This window comes from Plectropomus leopardus, chromosome 6, assembly GCF_026936395.1.
Source record: "Plectropomus leopardus strain MGB_pleo_1.0 chromosome 6, ASM2693639v1, whole genome shotgun sequence".
NCBI lineage: Eukaryota > Metazoa > Chordata > Actinopteri > Perciformes > Serranidae > Plectropomus > Plectropomus leopardus.
This window is the reverse complement of record NC_142181.1, coordinates 20,094,148-20,109,087: the sequence shown is the minus strand read 5'-3', so window position 1 is coordinate 20,109,087 and position 14,940 is coordinate 20,094,148. Positions and strand designations below refer to the sequence as shown.

General features: G+C 38.7%; 1 protein-coding gene across 1 annotated transcript; it reads right to left on the bottom strand.

The window, feature by feature from the left end:
- Window positions 1–868: 868 nt before the first annotated feature.
- Window positions 869–13,613, bottom strand: LOC121943433 (prolactin-releasing peptide receptor). Its single transcript, XM_042486955.2, has 4 exons — window positions 13,396–13,613; window positions 4,742–5,220; window positions 4,082–4,479; window positions 869–3,323 (listed from the first exon to the last, which is right to left on the bottom strand). The coding sequence occupies exons 2-4, from the start codon at window positions 5,202–5,204 to the stop codon at window positions 3,096–3,098; spliced, it is 1,089 nt and encodes a 362-aa protein (XP_042342889.1). The 5' UTR covers window positions 5,205–5,220; window positions 13,396–13,613; the 3' UTR covers window positions 869–3,095.
- Window positions 13,614–14,940: the final 1,327 nt, after the last annotated feature.

Sequence of the window (14,940 nt, the reverse complement as noted above, 5' to 3'; positions counted from 1 at the left end):
CAGTGTAGTCAAAGCCAAATGATTGCACTGTGGGTGGTAAAATCCAATAATACAGTATTATTATTCTGAGGCTCATTGTCATCAGTAACAAAAAATGATGATTTTATACGGAACTGTCAGAAGTCTTGCTAATATGAGGCTATCATAAATGCAAAATGCAAAAGAAAAACAACACAAAAAATAACTCCAATATATCCAAGATGTGGATATGATATATTTTTTTCTTTCCCTATTTGGAACTATAAAGATTAGTGTGCTGACTGTTTTTTTTCAACCACTTCAGCTGTTTGGATAAGCCCAAGAGCTGAAACAGTTCATTTGCTACATATTTATATGGAAGCTCCATACAGCAAAGATTTAGACTTGTTTGTTCCCCTGGGCTACCAAACTGATTTTACAAAACCACCTAAAATTATGGGCTGTGATCAGTTTTCCAAGGCAAGTTAATGGACTGAAAAGGTATTACATAAAAAATGGGACATCTCAAATATACTGCAGGCCAGGATTTCAAATAAACTGGACCATGAAACCACAAACATGACTGAACATTTTGTATATTCATAGTGCAGATGCCATAATGAATACATGCTAATTATTTCAGACATTGAATTATAAATATGCTTTCTTGTAAAAATATAAATAGTAAAATAAATAAATGAATAAATAAAAACAAATACAAAACTTTTTGATAAGTGCAAGTGGTTTATGTAAATAAATAACTAACACACATTTACTGTTTGTGTCCTTATTTGTTTATGTGTATTTTAGCTTGTAAAAAAAAAAAGAAAGAAAAGAAAAAAAAGAATTATGGTTATGTCTGTTGCACTTACACACACATGTGCAAAAAAGAAAAGAAACCACAAAGGAAAACCAACTAAACCAACTTTATTTATGGGCAGGTGTGAAGCCATGTGGAACTTATTTTTGTGGTCTGTCTGTATAATAAAACTCTTTGAACATATATATTTTTTTTCAGAGCTAATAGAGAGCTTTGACATGTGAGATTTGGGCGTGACATATTAAATTCACAAAAAAATCTGCATCTGAATTTCTGTTTCTGTGAAGACATAGATAAAAAAAACCATAGGAAACACCTCTTAATTTAAAATATTCAGAAAATCTAAAAAACCTTTTCATGACATCATCTGAATGCAAAGTTTATGCTGGGGTCTGCGGGAGAAACAGTGAGCTCTTCTTACTGGTTTGAAGTGGGCGGGGCTCAGTTTGGGGAAAAAAAAGCCATGCACCAATTAGGGTGAAGCCATATTTGTCTGAAATGTGATGACATGTATTGTTTGCTCAAAGCACCGCCACCACCACCTCTGTCAATAAAATCCGCACCCACAATGTCCTGATGTGTCTTTGAGTGTTGTAAGGATGTTTTTTTTCTTAACTTAAACTTTAATAGCTGCATGTGAAAGTACTAAACATTTCAAACCAGGATGCAGGGTTTTCACTGAAGATTGACATTATGGCATTAGAGAAAGCTGAAATAAAACAACTTGACTTCCCTTCTTCAGAAAAAAGAAAACACAAAACTATAAGTCTTGCAGACCCTTTCAGGAAGAGCATCAAAGCAAAAATCAAATTGAGTTGAGCTGAATGCAGTCACAAGGTCCACTTTGAGATAAAAAGCCAAGGCGACCAAGCAACAATCAGCAAAGTAATCTGAAATCAGCAGCATTGGCTGGGGAGCAGGAGTTTATTAGATTGCACTACCGAGTAGCCTATTTCAGTTTGCGCCAGTTGGCTGACTGAAAAAATGGGGTTTTGACATTTTTTAAAGTGCAGGTTGGGTTTGCTGATGGACAATCTACCCTGCATATGATAATGTGTGCAATGCATTGTTACAACCCTTCCAGTAAACATAAGAAAATATATCCTTTTTAATCATAAGCAGCAGTAATAACAGAATTCTGAATTAAAAGTGAACAGAATGAATGCTACTTAATGTAATTTAGATCACATCAGCCAGTTCTTCGCTGAGTCTTTTAACAGGAGGCATGTTAAAAGATTGACGTGATACCCAGGCTTTGAAAAACATAAAGAGGGCATTAAGAAAGCATTAATCATCCTTGATGGGAGCTCAGTGAGACTGGCAGTGGCACGGTGATGCTTGCAGTGACTTTATCGTTCATGCTCTGAATATTAAGTTAATCATTGTGTCAGTCCTTTTTTCCAGACAGAGCCAAAACACTTGAGACTTTGTTTATCAGGAAAGACATGTATGCATTTGATATTGATTACATTTTATAAACAGGTTTGAAGGTAACATATAAGCTGCAGATTTAATCTCATAGCACGACACATATTAATCTTCTCCACAAACACAACTTATTTATCCATGTGCACAGATGACACTCAAAGTTAGACAGTGGAGCCAACCCATGGAGAGCAACAATTACATATTAACATTAAAAGTAGTAGGCAATGCTTATTTCAACTTAATATATTCAGCAAAATGTAGATGATGTAGAATACAAGAGATTACATAACGAATTCTAATACACAAACATTTAGTTCCAGAGATGAAATGAGACAATCACATTGTGTCTTTTGCACATCCTCTTCTTGGTCTGGAATCCAGGTCTGCTGAGAAGAGTTCATTCTGCGGTCAGCTCCCTGAAGTCAAGCATTTACTGTTTAAGTATAACCAGGCCTTGTAAACAGAGGAGCCACCCCTGGTCTCAGCCTCCAGCAGCATGTCTGCTACAAAACCCCTCAGCCTGAGGATGTGTTTCTGTTCCTGCTGGCCTTTTTAAAGCTGCAGGATCTGCTTAGTTTCTTTGCCAACTTTTCGGTTGTCCAAGAAAAACACAGAGATCCCAGTGGATGGGTTGATCCCCAGTCTGGTCTGGAGCTGCATCTTTACCTGTTTGTCATAAGTAGCCTTATTTAGCACTGCCTCTGGTGACACTGTACAAGAGAAGACCAAATGCTTTAAAAGCATGGCAAAATCTGGTTTAAAAGGGTGTTTAGCCTTACTTTCTCCTCGACACATTATCATTGGTGTTAAAAGTTCAGGTGCTTGTGAGTAGGGCATTGCATGTCGAAACCCTCTACAGCAGTTGTATCATTGTAGGAACAGTCTGAAATCAGCCCCTGGATGTTGCCCTTTGAACCATCCCTCTCGGACAATTGCGGCAAGGGCAGAGGTAGCCTTTCAGGTGCATACGGACCTTGCTGTGCAGTGAGGCGTAGATGAAGGGGTTGTAACACGCAGAGCTCATTGCCACTAAGTGACAGCAGACTTGTAAGACATTAATGTAGCGCTTTCCTATGATGTGGAACTCTAGGTCCAGGTCAAGCAGCAGGTTCAGCACCTACACAGTGACAAGAAAAAGCTTGCATTACAGCCTCATTGCTACTAAATCCTCCCAAATATTACACAGTAACACTTTAAAGCCACTTAGTGTATGATTTTAAAAAAAGTCTAACTAAATACGTAATAATATGTGGGTTGATTGCTAATACTTAATAGCTCAATGTTGGTCTGTAAAACCTGATAGTCAGGGGGCAACTTCAAATTTGTAACATGCATTTTTTTATTTAACTTTAGATACTTTCTTCCTGCTTATTTTCACTTCTGTCACTAATCACAACAAATGTCATGTTTATTACCCCTGCAGCCCAGCAAAATCAGTCAAATGCATGACAAACTGCAAATGAGATGCTACCACTGTTTATCATTTGCATGTAAGCAGTGTTTGAGAAACTATTCTGTGACATGGGGCCCCAGAACTGTGCAGTCCTTCTGCAATGTGAACTTCCCTCAATCTGTTAAACTCTTGCAAGACTCATTGTGGAGGTAATGCTGGTTTTGTGGACACAATGTATTTGATGATGATGTTCCGCAGTTAATGATGTATAAGATATCATCTCATGGACAGTTAAAGCTTCACTCTTTTTTTTTATCACTTTACTGATGTTGAGTTTATGATTTCCTCGCAGATGGCTGCAAAGGAATGTAAATTAGATTTCCTCCCTAGCCTATCTCCTAAATCAAGATCTTCATCAAATTCCATGGAACAGGTTAGGCTCAGATTGACTCACAGTTAAGGATCTAATAGTCTGGACTCACCTGCAGGGGCAGCCAGCACAGGGCGAAAGCCAGCACAGAGGCCACCAGCAAAGAGAAGGTCTTCTTTCTCTTTTGATTCCAGCGCTGCTGGCTGTTAGATGGCTCCCCAGGCACTGAATAGCGTTTTAGGCTGACAGTGATGGCGCAGTATGATACGCTGACTGACAGTAGTGGGATCATATAGGAGGCTATGAGAATGAAGCAGGAGTAGAGCAGCCGCAGATTGCCACTTTTTGGCCAGAATTCCTCGCACACTACCATGTCGATGCCACTGGGTCGCAGGTCCAGATAGCGTGTGTAAAGAGACGGAGGTGCAGCCAAGGCCAGAGATAAAAGCCAGACACCTATAGTCACTGCACCACAACCCCAAACAGAGATCCTCCTTCGCACTGGGTGAGCTGTGACAGGAAGAAGCATAGCATAGATAAAAGCATGTAAGCAGTAAATTCTTTGCCACATTAAAGACACCATGCTTTTATATAAATATAGCATCTATCAAATTATTCTGGTGATTTTAATAATAGAAGAATAATGTCAGTCATTAGTAAGTATGCATTAGGCCTATATACCTCAGTGTCTTTTTTGATGACACCAAATTCTACAAATAGCGGGTTTTAAAACAGACTTCTCATGAGTAAAAAATAGTGCTATGCCCCTCACCTACAACGATGTAACGATCCACAGCAATGGCAGTGAGTGAAAGCACTGATGCAAACACTGTGGCACACTGCAACAAGGGAACCAAGTGGCAGAGGGGTCTCCCAAAAGCCCAGCCATGGCTGTCGAAGGCATAAGATACAGTCAGTGGAACACAACTCAAACACATCAGCAGGTCACCAGCTGCTAGGTTCCCAATGAAAAAGTTGGTGGCATTGTGAAGTTTCTTGTCACACAAAATACAAGCCAGCAGAAAGGAGTTCCCAACACCAGCCACAACCACTACCAGGCAGTAGAGAGGCAGGAAAAGAGGTTTGAAATGTTGAAGAAGCTCCATGCCTATAAACACATCCAGAGGGTCACTTTGGTTTAGTCCTTGGCCTTGGCTGCCTTGAAGTCTTTCTTGTCCTTTGTTATGGCTGATGTTACCGGTCATACTGAAATCCTCATCCACGAAGAGATCCATGTCCCTGGAGCTCAACCTTAAATTAAGAAAAGGCATTATCAACAATAATTCAATAAGTGCTACACGAAGTAATCAAACCTTATATTCAGGTTTCTGATAATCAATATTTTTCATCTGCACGTGATCGATAGAGAACTGACATGTCAAAATGTTACTGATATTGTCTTTCAGTAATGTCAGTGACACATATTTATAACAGCTCACAGTTTATGATATACATTTCCTCAAATATTCCAGCTGATTTTCTAACAACACCAAAAATTGAAAAGCTTATTGTTTCTCCTGTGAGGACAAAAGTAAAGTTTATTTAAGGACTATTTCTGTTCGAAAAGTGTCCTAACATTGACACTGTTTCTGGAAAGATGATTACAGTTAAAAGTAGCTTTCAATGCAATAAGTGTCACAAATAAAATCAAATTTACTGCCATTGTAATTTTGCAGCGAAATCAATCTCAGTGATTGATATTTCAAAATGTATTTACATAAACCAAACGTGACCGGATATAAGAGATAAGTAACTGGCCCTTTAAAAACTTCTCTGGAGTGCTGGCCAATCACATGAAAGTGCGACTCATTTTGGGCCCTTCGGCAGGAGCCTGTCAGCGTGTTTAAATTTGTTAAAAAATTCTCTCATATTTCGGGGGCTTTTTGTCGTGTACAGAGGTTCAAAACTAGGATTACGCTGTAGTAACCTTCATTATAGTGTGTAGTTAGCGGTGGGCCACAACATGAGTCCCGTTCGTTATTAGGTGATGTTTCTTATAAATATAATAGTAAATTGGCACTAAAGTTTGCCGAATTAGCTGTTAGAAGTCCGCGTTTGCAGTGTATCATGGGTGAAAAGACATCTGCCACAGGATTACTTTGAAAGCTCAGAAAACTCAAAAATATTAGGACGCCTGATGAAGTTCTGGAGTTATGCGGATTGTATGATTTCTCGGATATATTGACGTTTCTTCACGTTGGACTTCGGAGACAGCGATACCCCGGAGAAAATGTAAGTCACTATGAATGGGAAAATATGTATGTCGCGTGTGTGTGTGTGTTCACATTTGATGGCGTTGTTGTGACTTTTTACTGAACACTGCACGGTGTTTGGTCTGGAGACATTCAGCTGTTGTGTGGCTCTTTGCACTAAATGACTATGCTGCCAATTGTCTTCTCCTATTGTATTGTCTGTATTTGTATTCTGTGGGGCCCATGGTCATTAGATATAACAGTGTGTAGGAGCAACGTTTGAGTCATAATGTCATCATCTGTATGGTACTGCTTGTTTCATGATGAATCTCTTCTGTGGATGTTTTCTAAAACTGTTCTGGGAAGAAGTCAATTAAACCCAAGCTGAGTTTGTGGATAAATGACTTCTCACAAGAAATGTTTTGAAGTCGTACTGACTCGTTTACAGAGCCCTGGAGGATGATGGAAATACTTTTGTGCCTCAGTGCCTTATGATGTATCATATATTTTCCTTCAAATGCCTGAAAAATTCTATTTCTGGGGTCTGCAGGCCCATCAGTTCAGCCTGTAGGAGTCAACAGTTAAAAAAAATAGACTATTATGAAGAGGGGGTATCAGTATGAACTGATCAGGTCTGTATTGAACTGTCTAGGCAGAACTTTAAATTATAAAATGTTATGTTTCTGTGATTATTGTGGCTAGATCTGAAGATATAGATGTGTCTGAAGTTGCCAGAGCTGATTTCAACGAAACGTTTCAGGATATTTCAGGTAAATTGAAACGAGCATTATCATAACTGCGAGCGTGATTTAGAGCAAAATGTGTTTTTAAATATACAAAAGCGACTTTGTTGGTATATGCTGCTCAGATCTGATAGGCTACTGACTTATAGCAGCAACCTGCAGTTTACTCACAATTTGATCTAGCTGCCAGAATCAGATGGAAAACTTTGTGTATTTTTTTCACATGCTTTTTCTACCGAGACAAGTCAAATGTCTGCTGTGAGAGAGGCCTTTCTCCCAAAATATTTCATTTATCATGAACATTATTTTAACAAAGATCAGTTTTTAAGAATTCTTTATTCTATAACTCCCACAAATGATTGAAATCCCCGTGACTAAGACTCAAATAGGAGCTGTTTGTTGAATGAAAAGTCACCTTAGCTTTGCTAAAATTGCACTTTGCTCTTATTCTACCAGCTAATATTATTACAGATACCACCATATAAGACTGACAGAAACCAATTTTAAGATATGCAGACAAGAGAAATCCAATATGAGGAATGAGAAAAGCTGCTGTGTTTGGAAAACTAGTGGAACAATGCAGATCTTAAAAAGGGGGCTTGTTAGATCTTTTATAGAGTATGATTTTTTTTGTCTACCACCTGTAAACCAGATTCTGATGCAGCTGGCTTGGCAAAGTTTTTTTCCAGTCTGTGGCCTTTTCGCTTTGGCAGTCAATACTGAAAACACCAATCCCATGAGTAAATCCCTGTCTGTACTTCAAAACATTATCTCATGCAATTTGGAGGTTTTTGTCAGTGACAAAGAATATAATTTATACTTGTACACACACACACACCCAAAGCATTTTGTATTTATTTTTTTCCCTTTGAATGTCTGTGCGGAGTTGGAGTTGAAAGTAAAAGCCTCTCAAGATAGTGCAAGTTGTAAACATTAATAAGTCACTCTGAGTTCTGAAGTGAACTCCTGAGTGCGATGCTTTTTGCAGCCAATTCTCTTTAGTCATAGACTACAAACAAACTCTGTGTCGACAGACGCAAAATTCTAAATCAGGTGGAAACAGATTGTCTCCTGGTTTGCTTAAGATTTATGGTGTGTGGAATTGGTCAACTGAATGCTTAATACTCAAAAGAAGCGTGTTTAGCAAACTCTGGTGGATGGGTTACGCTTCTGAAATTGTATAGAAAGTTTCTATGGATGATTTATTTGAATTTTTCCCTGATGTTAACTTTAACTGCTCTCCTTATTGTTGACTGCTAACTATCAACTTTTCCACCCATCTTTTAGTTACTATCACTCAGAAAAACCTTTCCAATAGTTTTTTTTTTTTTTTTTTTTTTTAACTTTTTAGCCTTTGTTTATACAGGACAGACACAGCATGAAAAGGGGAGAGAGAGGGGATGACATGATGCAAAGGGCCGATGTTAGAATCGAACCCACAGCGGCTGCGGCAAGGACACAGCCTTTGTACATGGGGCACCAGCTCTACCATTCGAACCACTGTGCGCCGCATACCTTTCAAGTAGTTTCAGACTTTATGGCAATTATTAAGTGTATTATAATTCAGTGCAGCATTTTCTGTCTTGACAAAGTCAATATAAAAAAGGCCACATGGCCTGTCTTTCATGCCTTTATCAAAGAGGCAAAAGGTTAGTATATTTCTGGATTTTTTTCTTGTAAAATAAAAGCTCAGGAATTTGAGGAATTTGGCCTAATTTCTAAATTGTATCTTCTATGGGGAGATACATGTGAAATGACATTACAAGGTCTTATGGAATGATTTTTGTAAATTATTCCCATTTAACTGAACTGTAACCATCCACTGCATTCAGTAGCACACTCCTCCAGAATGTGTGCAGATAATTTGGCAGCATCCCATTAAATAGGAATTCAGTAAAATTAGAAACTGCTGCATGCACATGGAGAGTTTCCAACATGAATATTTACAGAATCTGGCAATCCTCCTGACCCACACTGGGCATCACTCATCTACTTTTTGTTACCAGACTAAAACCCACATACCCAGCTCCATAGTTGACTGGCTACAAAGTCTTGCAGGGGGCCAGTCATGCCAGGCAGGCCATGGCTTTTTAACAGCAACAAAAACACAGTCAGCGTCCCTCTGTGTTCTGAAGAGCCAGAGGGGCACGACATGATTTGTTTTTCCTCCACAACATTCAGAAGCAGCAGCCAAAATGTTTATGAGTCATAAATTTTGCTGCTTATTCAAGAAAGCAGCTGGATTGACTTAAATTGTTTTCTTGTTTTTTTTTTTGTTTTTTTTTTTAAGTGGTTTTGCTTTCACTGACAAAGCACTTTTCACTTTTCACTGCAGCTTGCTTTTTAATGTTTCCTCATTTAATTTAACATAGAATATAAACACCATACAACTGAAATTTAGGATACATTTTTGTCTTTCTTAATGTCATATATCCAATTCATAAATTAAATAAATTCTTAAGTTTTCAACCAAGAATATATCAAAATTTCTGTTTTTTTTCTTTCTTTTTTTTTTTTTTGCTGGAAGTGCTAAAACCAACTGACAAAAGTCACCAGAAATTGGATATTTGTACAAAATTTCCTGGTAGTCCACCCGATGGTTGCTGACATTTTTCAGTCAGGGCAAAAGCAGTGGACCAACTGACCATGGTCAGTTTACATCAACTTAATCGAATTATCCTGTGCATATTAAGCCTAAGTTTTAAAGAAAGTCACTGAGGTGACCTCTAGTTCACCTGGTAGAGTGTGAGACTTATATCGGCTGAGGCCTTGGCGGTGTCCTGGGTTCGATTCCAACCCAGTCCAATTCTCTCTCAGTCCAATGAGCATTTATTTTCTAAATCCAAATAGTTCCCAGTTAGATACTAATTAGTGTCCAGGCTCACTGAGGAGCTAAGGCAGAATGCCCAGTTTGTCACAATAGAAATTATGGCTAAGGTTGTTACTAGCTGCTATGATGTTGCAATGGCTGGTATTTTCATCCTGGAGTGAGTGTGTGTGTGTGTGTGTGTGTGTGTGTGTGTGTGTGTGTGTGTGTGAGTGATTATCGTAAAACATGGTCCTGTTGACACAGCCTGTAGGAATTACCACAGAAGCCATTTCGAGTATTTTGCCAGATGTTTTGCCATATGACTGTACGTCTGTGGACGGATCTTTTCAATGTGATAATGTTGTAACCATGTGGGATGCCGTCATGAAACTTTACAGTTGTGTGGTTGGGTTCAAAATGAAGGATGAGTTCGAAGATGGATGTGATTTTAGCAAGGGGGAAATAGGAAAGTAGAAAGTAGGGAAAGGGCCATGGCCGCCCCCACTTTACCCCTCTGGTTTACAAAATGTTTGTGTAGGTAGAAGGTAGAAGGTAGAAGATGGGGCTTTGGGAGTAGGGGAGTTGGAAGTAACAGGGGGTCTGGCTCCCCCACTTAATGCCCCTGGCCAACATTCATCTTAACTTTCAGACTGCTGTATCACGTCTTGAGTGATCCCATAGCAAAATGGTCTGTTTTTAATTATAAATCCCAATAAACAATCTTTCAATAAGGTTTGGTGGTGAGAAAGGTGGTTGCAGCACAGCTAAGGTTTCTCACCCCATTACTGGCTGAATAAATGATTCAGATCATTGATAAAATCTTCAGCTTATGGATCCACTCCAGCGATTTAATATGTGTAGCACATCAGTGCAGTTAGGATGAAGGACATGCCAGTAAAATGTACTGTCCAGTTGGAAAAAACTGTTATTACTTTATTAACCATTACTTGCTTCGCAGCACTCTCCACTTAAGAAGTCAGGCTGCATAGTGTCTGATTTCTCATTCGCCTGCACGTGTCCATGATCAACAGCAGGAATATGTTCCCTGATCCCATCTGGTCTCACACTATCTATATTATCTGATGGCTTTGAAGAAACCCAACCTTGCCTAGTAACGCTGTTGCCATGGCCTTTGTGGAGGCCATCCAGCTCTTGCAGCTAATTTGTGAAGCGTGTGTAGATTTGAGAGCCCTCAAAATGCAAAACAGGTAGAGCAACTCTTTATGACTCTCTCTCTTCTATTTTTTCTTGCTCTCTTCTCCTATTTTTACTTACATCCGCTTTTTTTTTTGCTCTGTCTGACTTTACTGACATTTGCCAACCTGAGCACTTTATATCAGTTTTGCATTTCCATCACTCTGAGGCATCCAAAGAGAGCAGTGGGCAGAGGCTGAATAATTATGAGACAAGTATGAGGTCAAAGTTCATCATATGCAATTCTAATGCGATGACTTAATGGTGTACCCCATTTAAATTGAGAATGAAGAGGGCCTACTCCTTTTGACTTTTGCCATTTTTGCCACACTAAATGTATGACGGTTTTACTGACACAAACATGGACACAGCAATGAGCTGAATATATTTTGTTGGTCAAAGGTCAAGGTCCCTGTGAACTGGTCTGTTTCATTTTTGTGAACACAATATCTCAAGAAAACCTTGAGGGATGTTTTTTAAATTTGGCACAAATGTTTACTTGGACCCAAGGGTGAACTGATTAGATTTGGGTGGTCAACAGTCAAACGTGAAGGTCATTGTGACCTCATTTGTCTCATTCTTGTGAAGACCAGCTTGAAAATTTTGCACCAACATCCAAGTGGACTCAAGGATGAACTGATTACAATCTGGTCAAGGTCAAGGTTACGATGACCTCATAAAATATGTTTTTGACCATAACTCAAGAACCTTAGATTTTTTTGAAACTGTGTTGATTGTAGATCTGTGCAGCCAGAGGGAAGATGTGTGTGAAGCATCCATGTTTGCATAGACATCGATGTAAACTTTAAGTGTAACTTGACTGCTATGTGGGGGCATACAACCTCATGGCGGTATATATCTAGTTTTCATCCGACAGTGCAATCTTCACAAGAGATTTTTTGTATGAATTGCAGCCTACAGTCTGAACCAGATACTGAAAATTTCACACTGCAGCAAGTCTTTCTCAGTCTGCAGGGCAAACAATTAGCTGCAGCTAAATTTTGTTATCTTCTGCTGACCCTTTCATTAAGAGAGGTCAAAGCCACTCTAATAGCATTGGCTCTGCCAAGGAACAACCTGTCACAATGGCACATATGCAGGATGCACATTTGGACGAGTGCACTGAGCCGAAAAATCAGTACTTTTTCAGTTAATAGATTTTATCAGTTGTCAAAGTATTTCATGCCAATTAAGATTTTTTTTGTGTTGTTGAACCTGCAGTGTAGGAATGTTCAATCATGTGTCACATTAGCGATAGGAAATTAATACTTTGTTTGTTTGGCAGTGCACCCCTCCCTTTAGTTGTTCATTGATACAGGCAGGATGCTATTGATGCTTAATGCTTCAGATACCACAGAGAACCAGAAAAAACATTGTCATTTCAATTTTGGCATTGAAATTACATCCCTTGTAGGAAATGGGTAAGACATGCAAAAACATGCTTTTAAAATCGAGACAACTTGTAATTGTTTTTTGGACAAGGTACACAGACCTTCTGAAATAACATTGACATACAAACAACACTATATTATTTTAGTGTTTAAAAGACCCAACACACAGGAGGAAAGAGCTTGCAGAAGGACTGCCCCATATTCTGCTGCATATCACTGAGAAAATATTGGGGGTGTGGGTGAAAATATTTGTGGGTGTACTGCCCAAATATTGCACTGTGCAGTTTCATGACCTACACATGTGACTACTTTGAATTATTCTAAATGTTGTTTGTCATTTGTCAGTATTATCTGTCTGTATTTTGCATAATACACGTCAGAAATATTTGACAAATCCATTTTGTTGTTTATATGCTTTATACCTGAGCATATGTTTAAAATAATTTTGAAAGTATCATATATTTCTAATCTATGCATATACATATATGTAAATGTCATACACAATTGAAAAAAATAACACATATGGAGTTCTGAACTACCCCACAGCCTACAAAAAATGTTGTCGTTCAGGGATGACTGAAAACATGCAGCTGCAGTTTGGTCAATGATGCTTTTGCCTTTTTGGAGAGCTGCTTATCCTCCTTTTAAAAAAATCACGTATAAAAGTGTTGATTTTCAGACCTCCTTAGGAGTCTTCAAATGCTGCTAATTGTCATTCCTCCTAATTTGGCCTACTTTATTGGCAGCATTTGTAATTGTGAGTTATTTCACCATTCAGATCTGTTACTATCAGGTGAGACATTGTTTTATCCAGCCTCTGTTTGCTGCATGCATACAATCATTCTTATGCATCAACAGCCTGACATATCAATTTATTTCAAATAAAACTTTTAATTAGATGATTATGCCAAATACACCACATATTAAATTGTGCCTCTTAATTATACGCAATGAAAATAAATGTGTTAAGCAAACATTTGTGGAAAAATATGGATGTTATGTTTGTGTGTGTGTATGTGTGTCATTACTTGTGTGGATGCATTTGTGTAAATGTCAATGCATGTAGTCAGTCAGTGGATAGAGACTGAGTATCTTACCTGTGCAGATGTTTCAAATTGGAGACACTGAGAATATCCCTGTGAGGTGACACGTCAGTTCAATAAAAGAGCTTTTTTTCTTCTATTTTCCTTATCGCCTTTTTTTTCTCTGATCTTTTTCTTCATAATAACAGATCTTGTTTGCCTGGGCAGAAATGCGCTCCTGCAGGTTATATAGAAGCCAGTGGTTATATGAAGAGTAAAACGAGGAGATGAGTTGTCTCACTCAGCACTGAGTGAGAGTGACAGAGGGAGGGAGAAAGAAAAAGGACCCACATAACCTCTCTCCCTGAAATCCTCATAAACCGTGCCCCCTCCCACCTATCCTCCTTTACTTTGCCCACATCCCCACACATTCGCACTTCACATGCATAGACACAACGAGAAAGCACTTTTGTGTGAATCCCTTGCAACATGCTGTGCAGCAACCTATTATTAACCCTTTGGGGAGAGTGCTGTGTACTATTGCTGTCATAATTTCTACATGGCAGCCTTGATTGCTTTTTCCAGACCTGAAGAAGAATGCGGGAAAAATGAGTAGCAGTGTGCATGTTTACTCTGCTGGCTCCAGGGAAAATGTCCTGTTATAACGCCAAAAAAGAGGAACGAATTGCAAATGTGTACACAAATGAGTGAAGGATACGTCAGTTTAAATACACTTGCTTTCTCTGCATTATTGACCAATTCAATACAAAAAATCTCTTCACATTGTTTATTTCAGATCAGTTCTAGTACAAAATCCAAATGCACAGTTTTAAAATAATTAACACACACAAGGCTACACTAGCTACTTGGACTGTCACTCCTATACCTTTTTATCTTTGTGCTGCCCTTTGTAATGTAATGGCCCCTCAGAGAAGACCCTGCTGACATATCGACTGCAGCTACAGTGAAAGCAGCATCAAATAATGTTCAGACTCTATCGCTCTTTCTCTCTCTCTAAAGATGCTCCTTATCGCTTTTGTTGAGCGTGTCATGAGGATCTGACACTTAAGCTCAGAAATCTGCTACACAGGTTCTTTCCAACCATTTCACATCAACCAATTCAATACAGAGAGAGAGCACTCAATGGAAGATGCAACCTCACCAAACACATAAGAGCTCTGAGTAAAAAGGTGCAGATAGAAGAAAGCAGTCAATATGGATTGCTATATTTCAGAAGAATAGTTGAAGGTAGGTCTTTTTGTAGGAGTCTGAAAGAAAACTGAATGTTTGATTGGTTTGTCGCCCCTGTGGAAAGCTTGTAGATAAATGGGGACTAAAAAGGCAGAGATATTCAGGACTTCTGCAGCTGCAGCACTTCCAGTGAGACTAAGCTGAATGGTAAAAAAGAACTCATAACAGCAAATGTACATAAATACAGGTTTGGTTGTGTCACGAGCATCAAATGTCAAACATTAATCCTTTGACCAAGTGTAATTTTGTCTTTGCCAACCCCAAAATGTCAGATGTTTGATATAGGTGTTTGCTGCTTATGCATTATGTTTTAAACTAATGCCTGCCCCCTTAAACTGAATAATAATTATGGTTGTTTGTTCTCTGCTG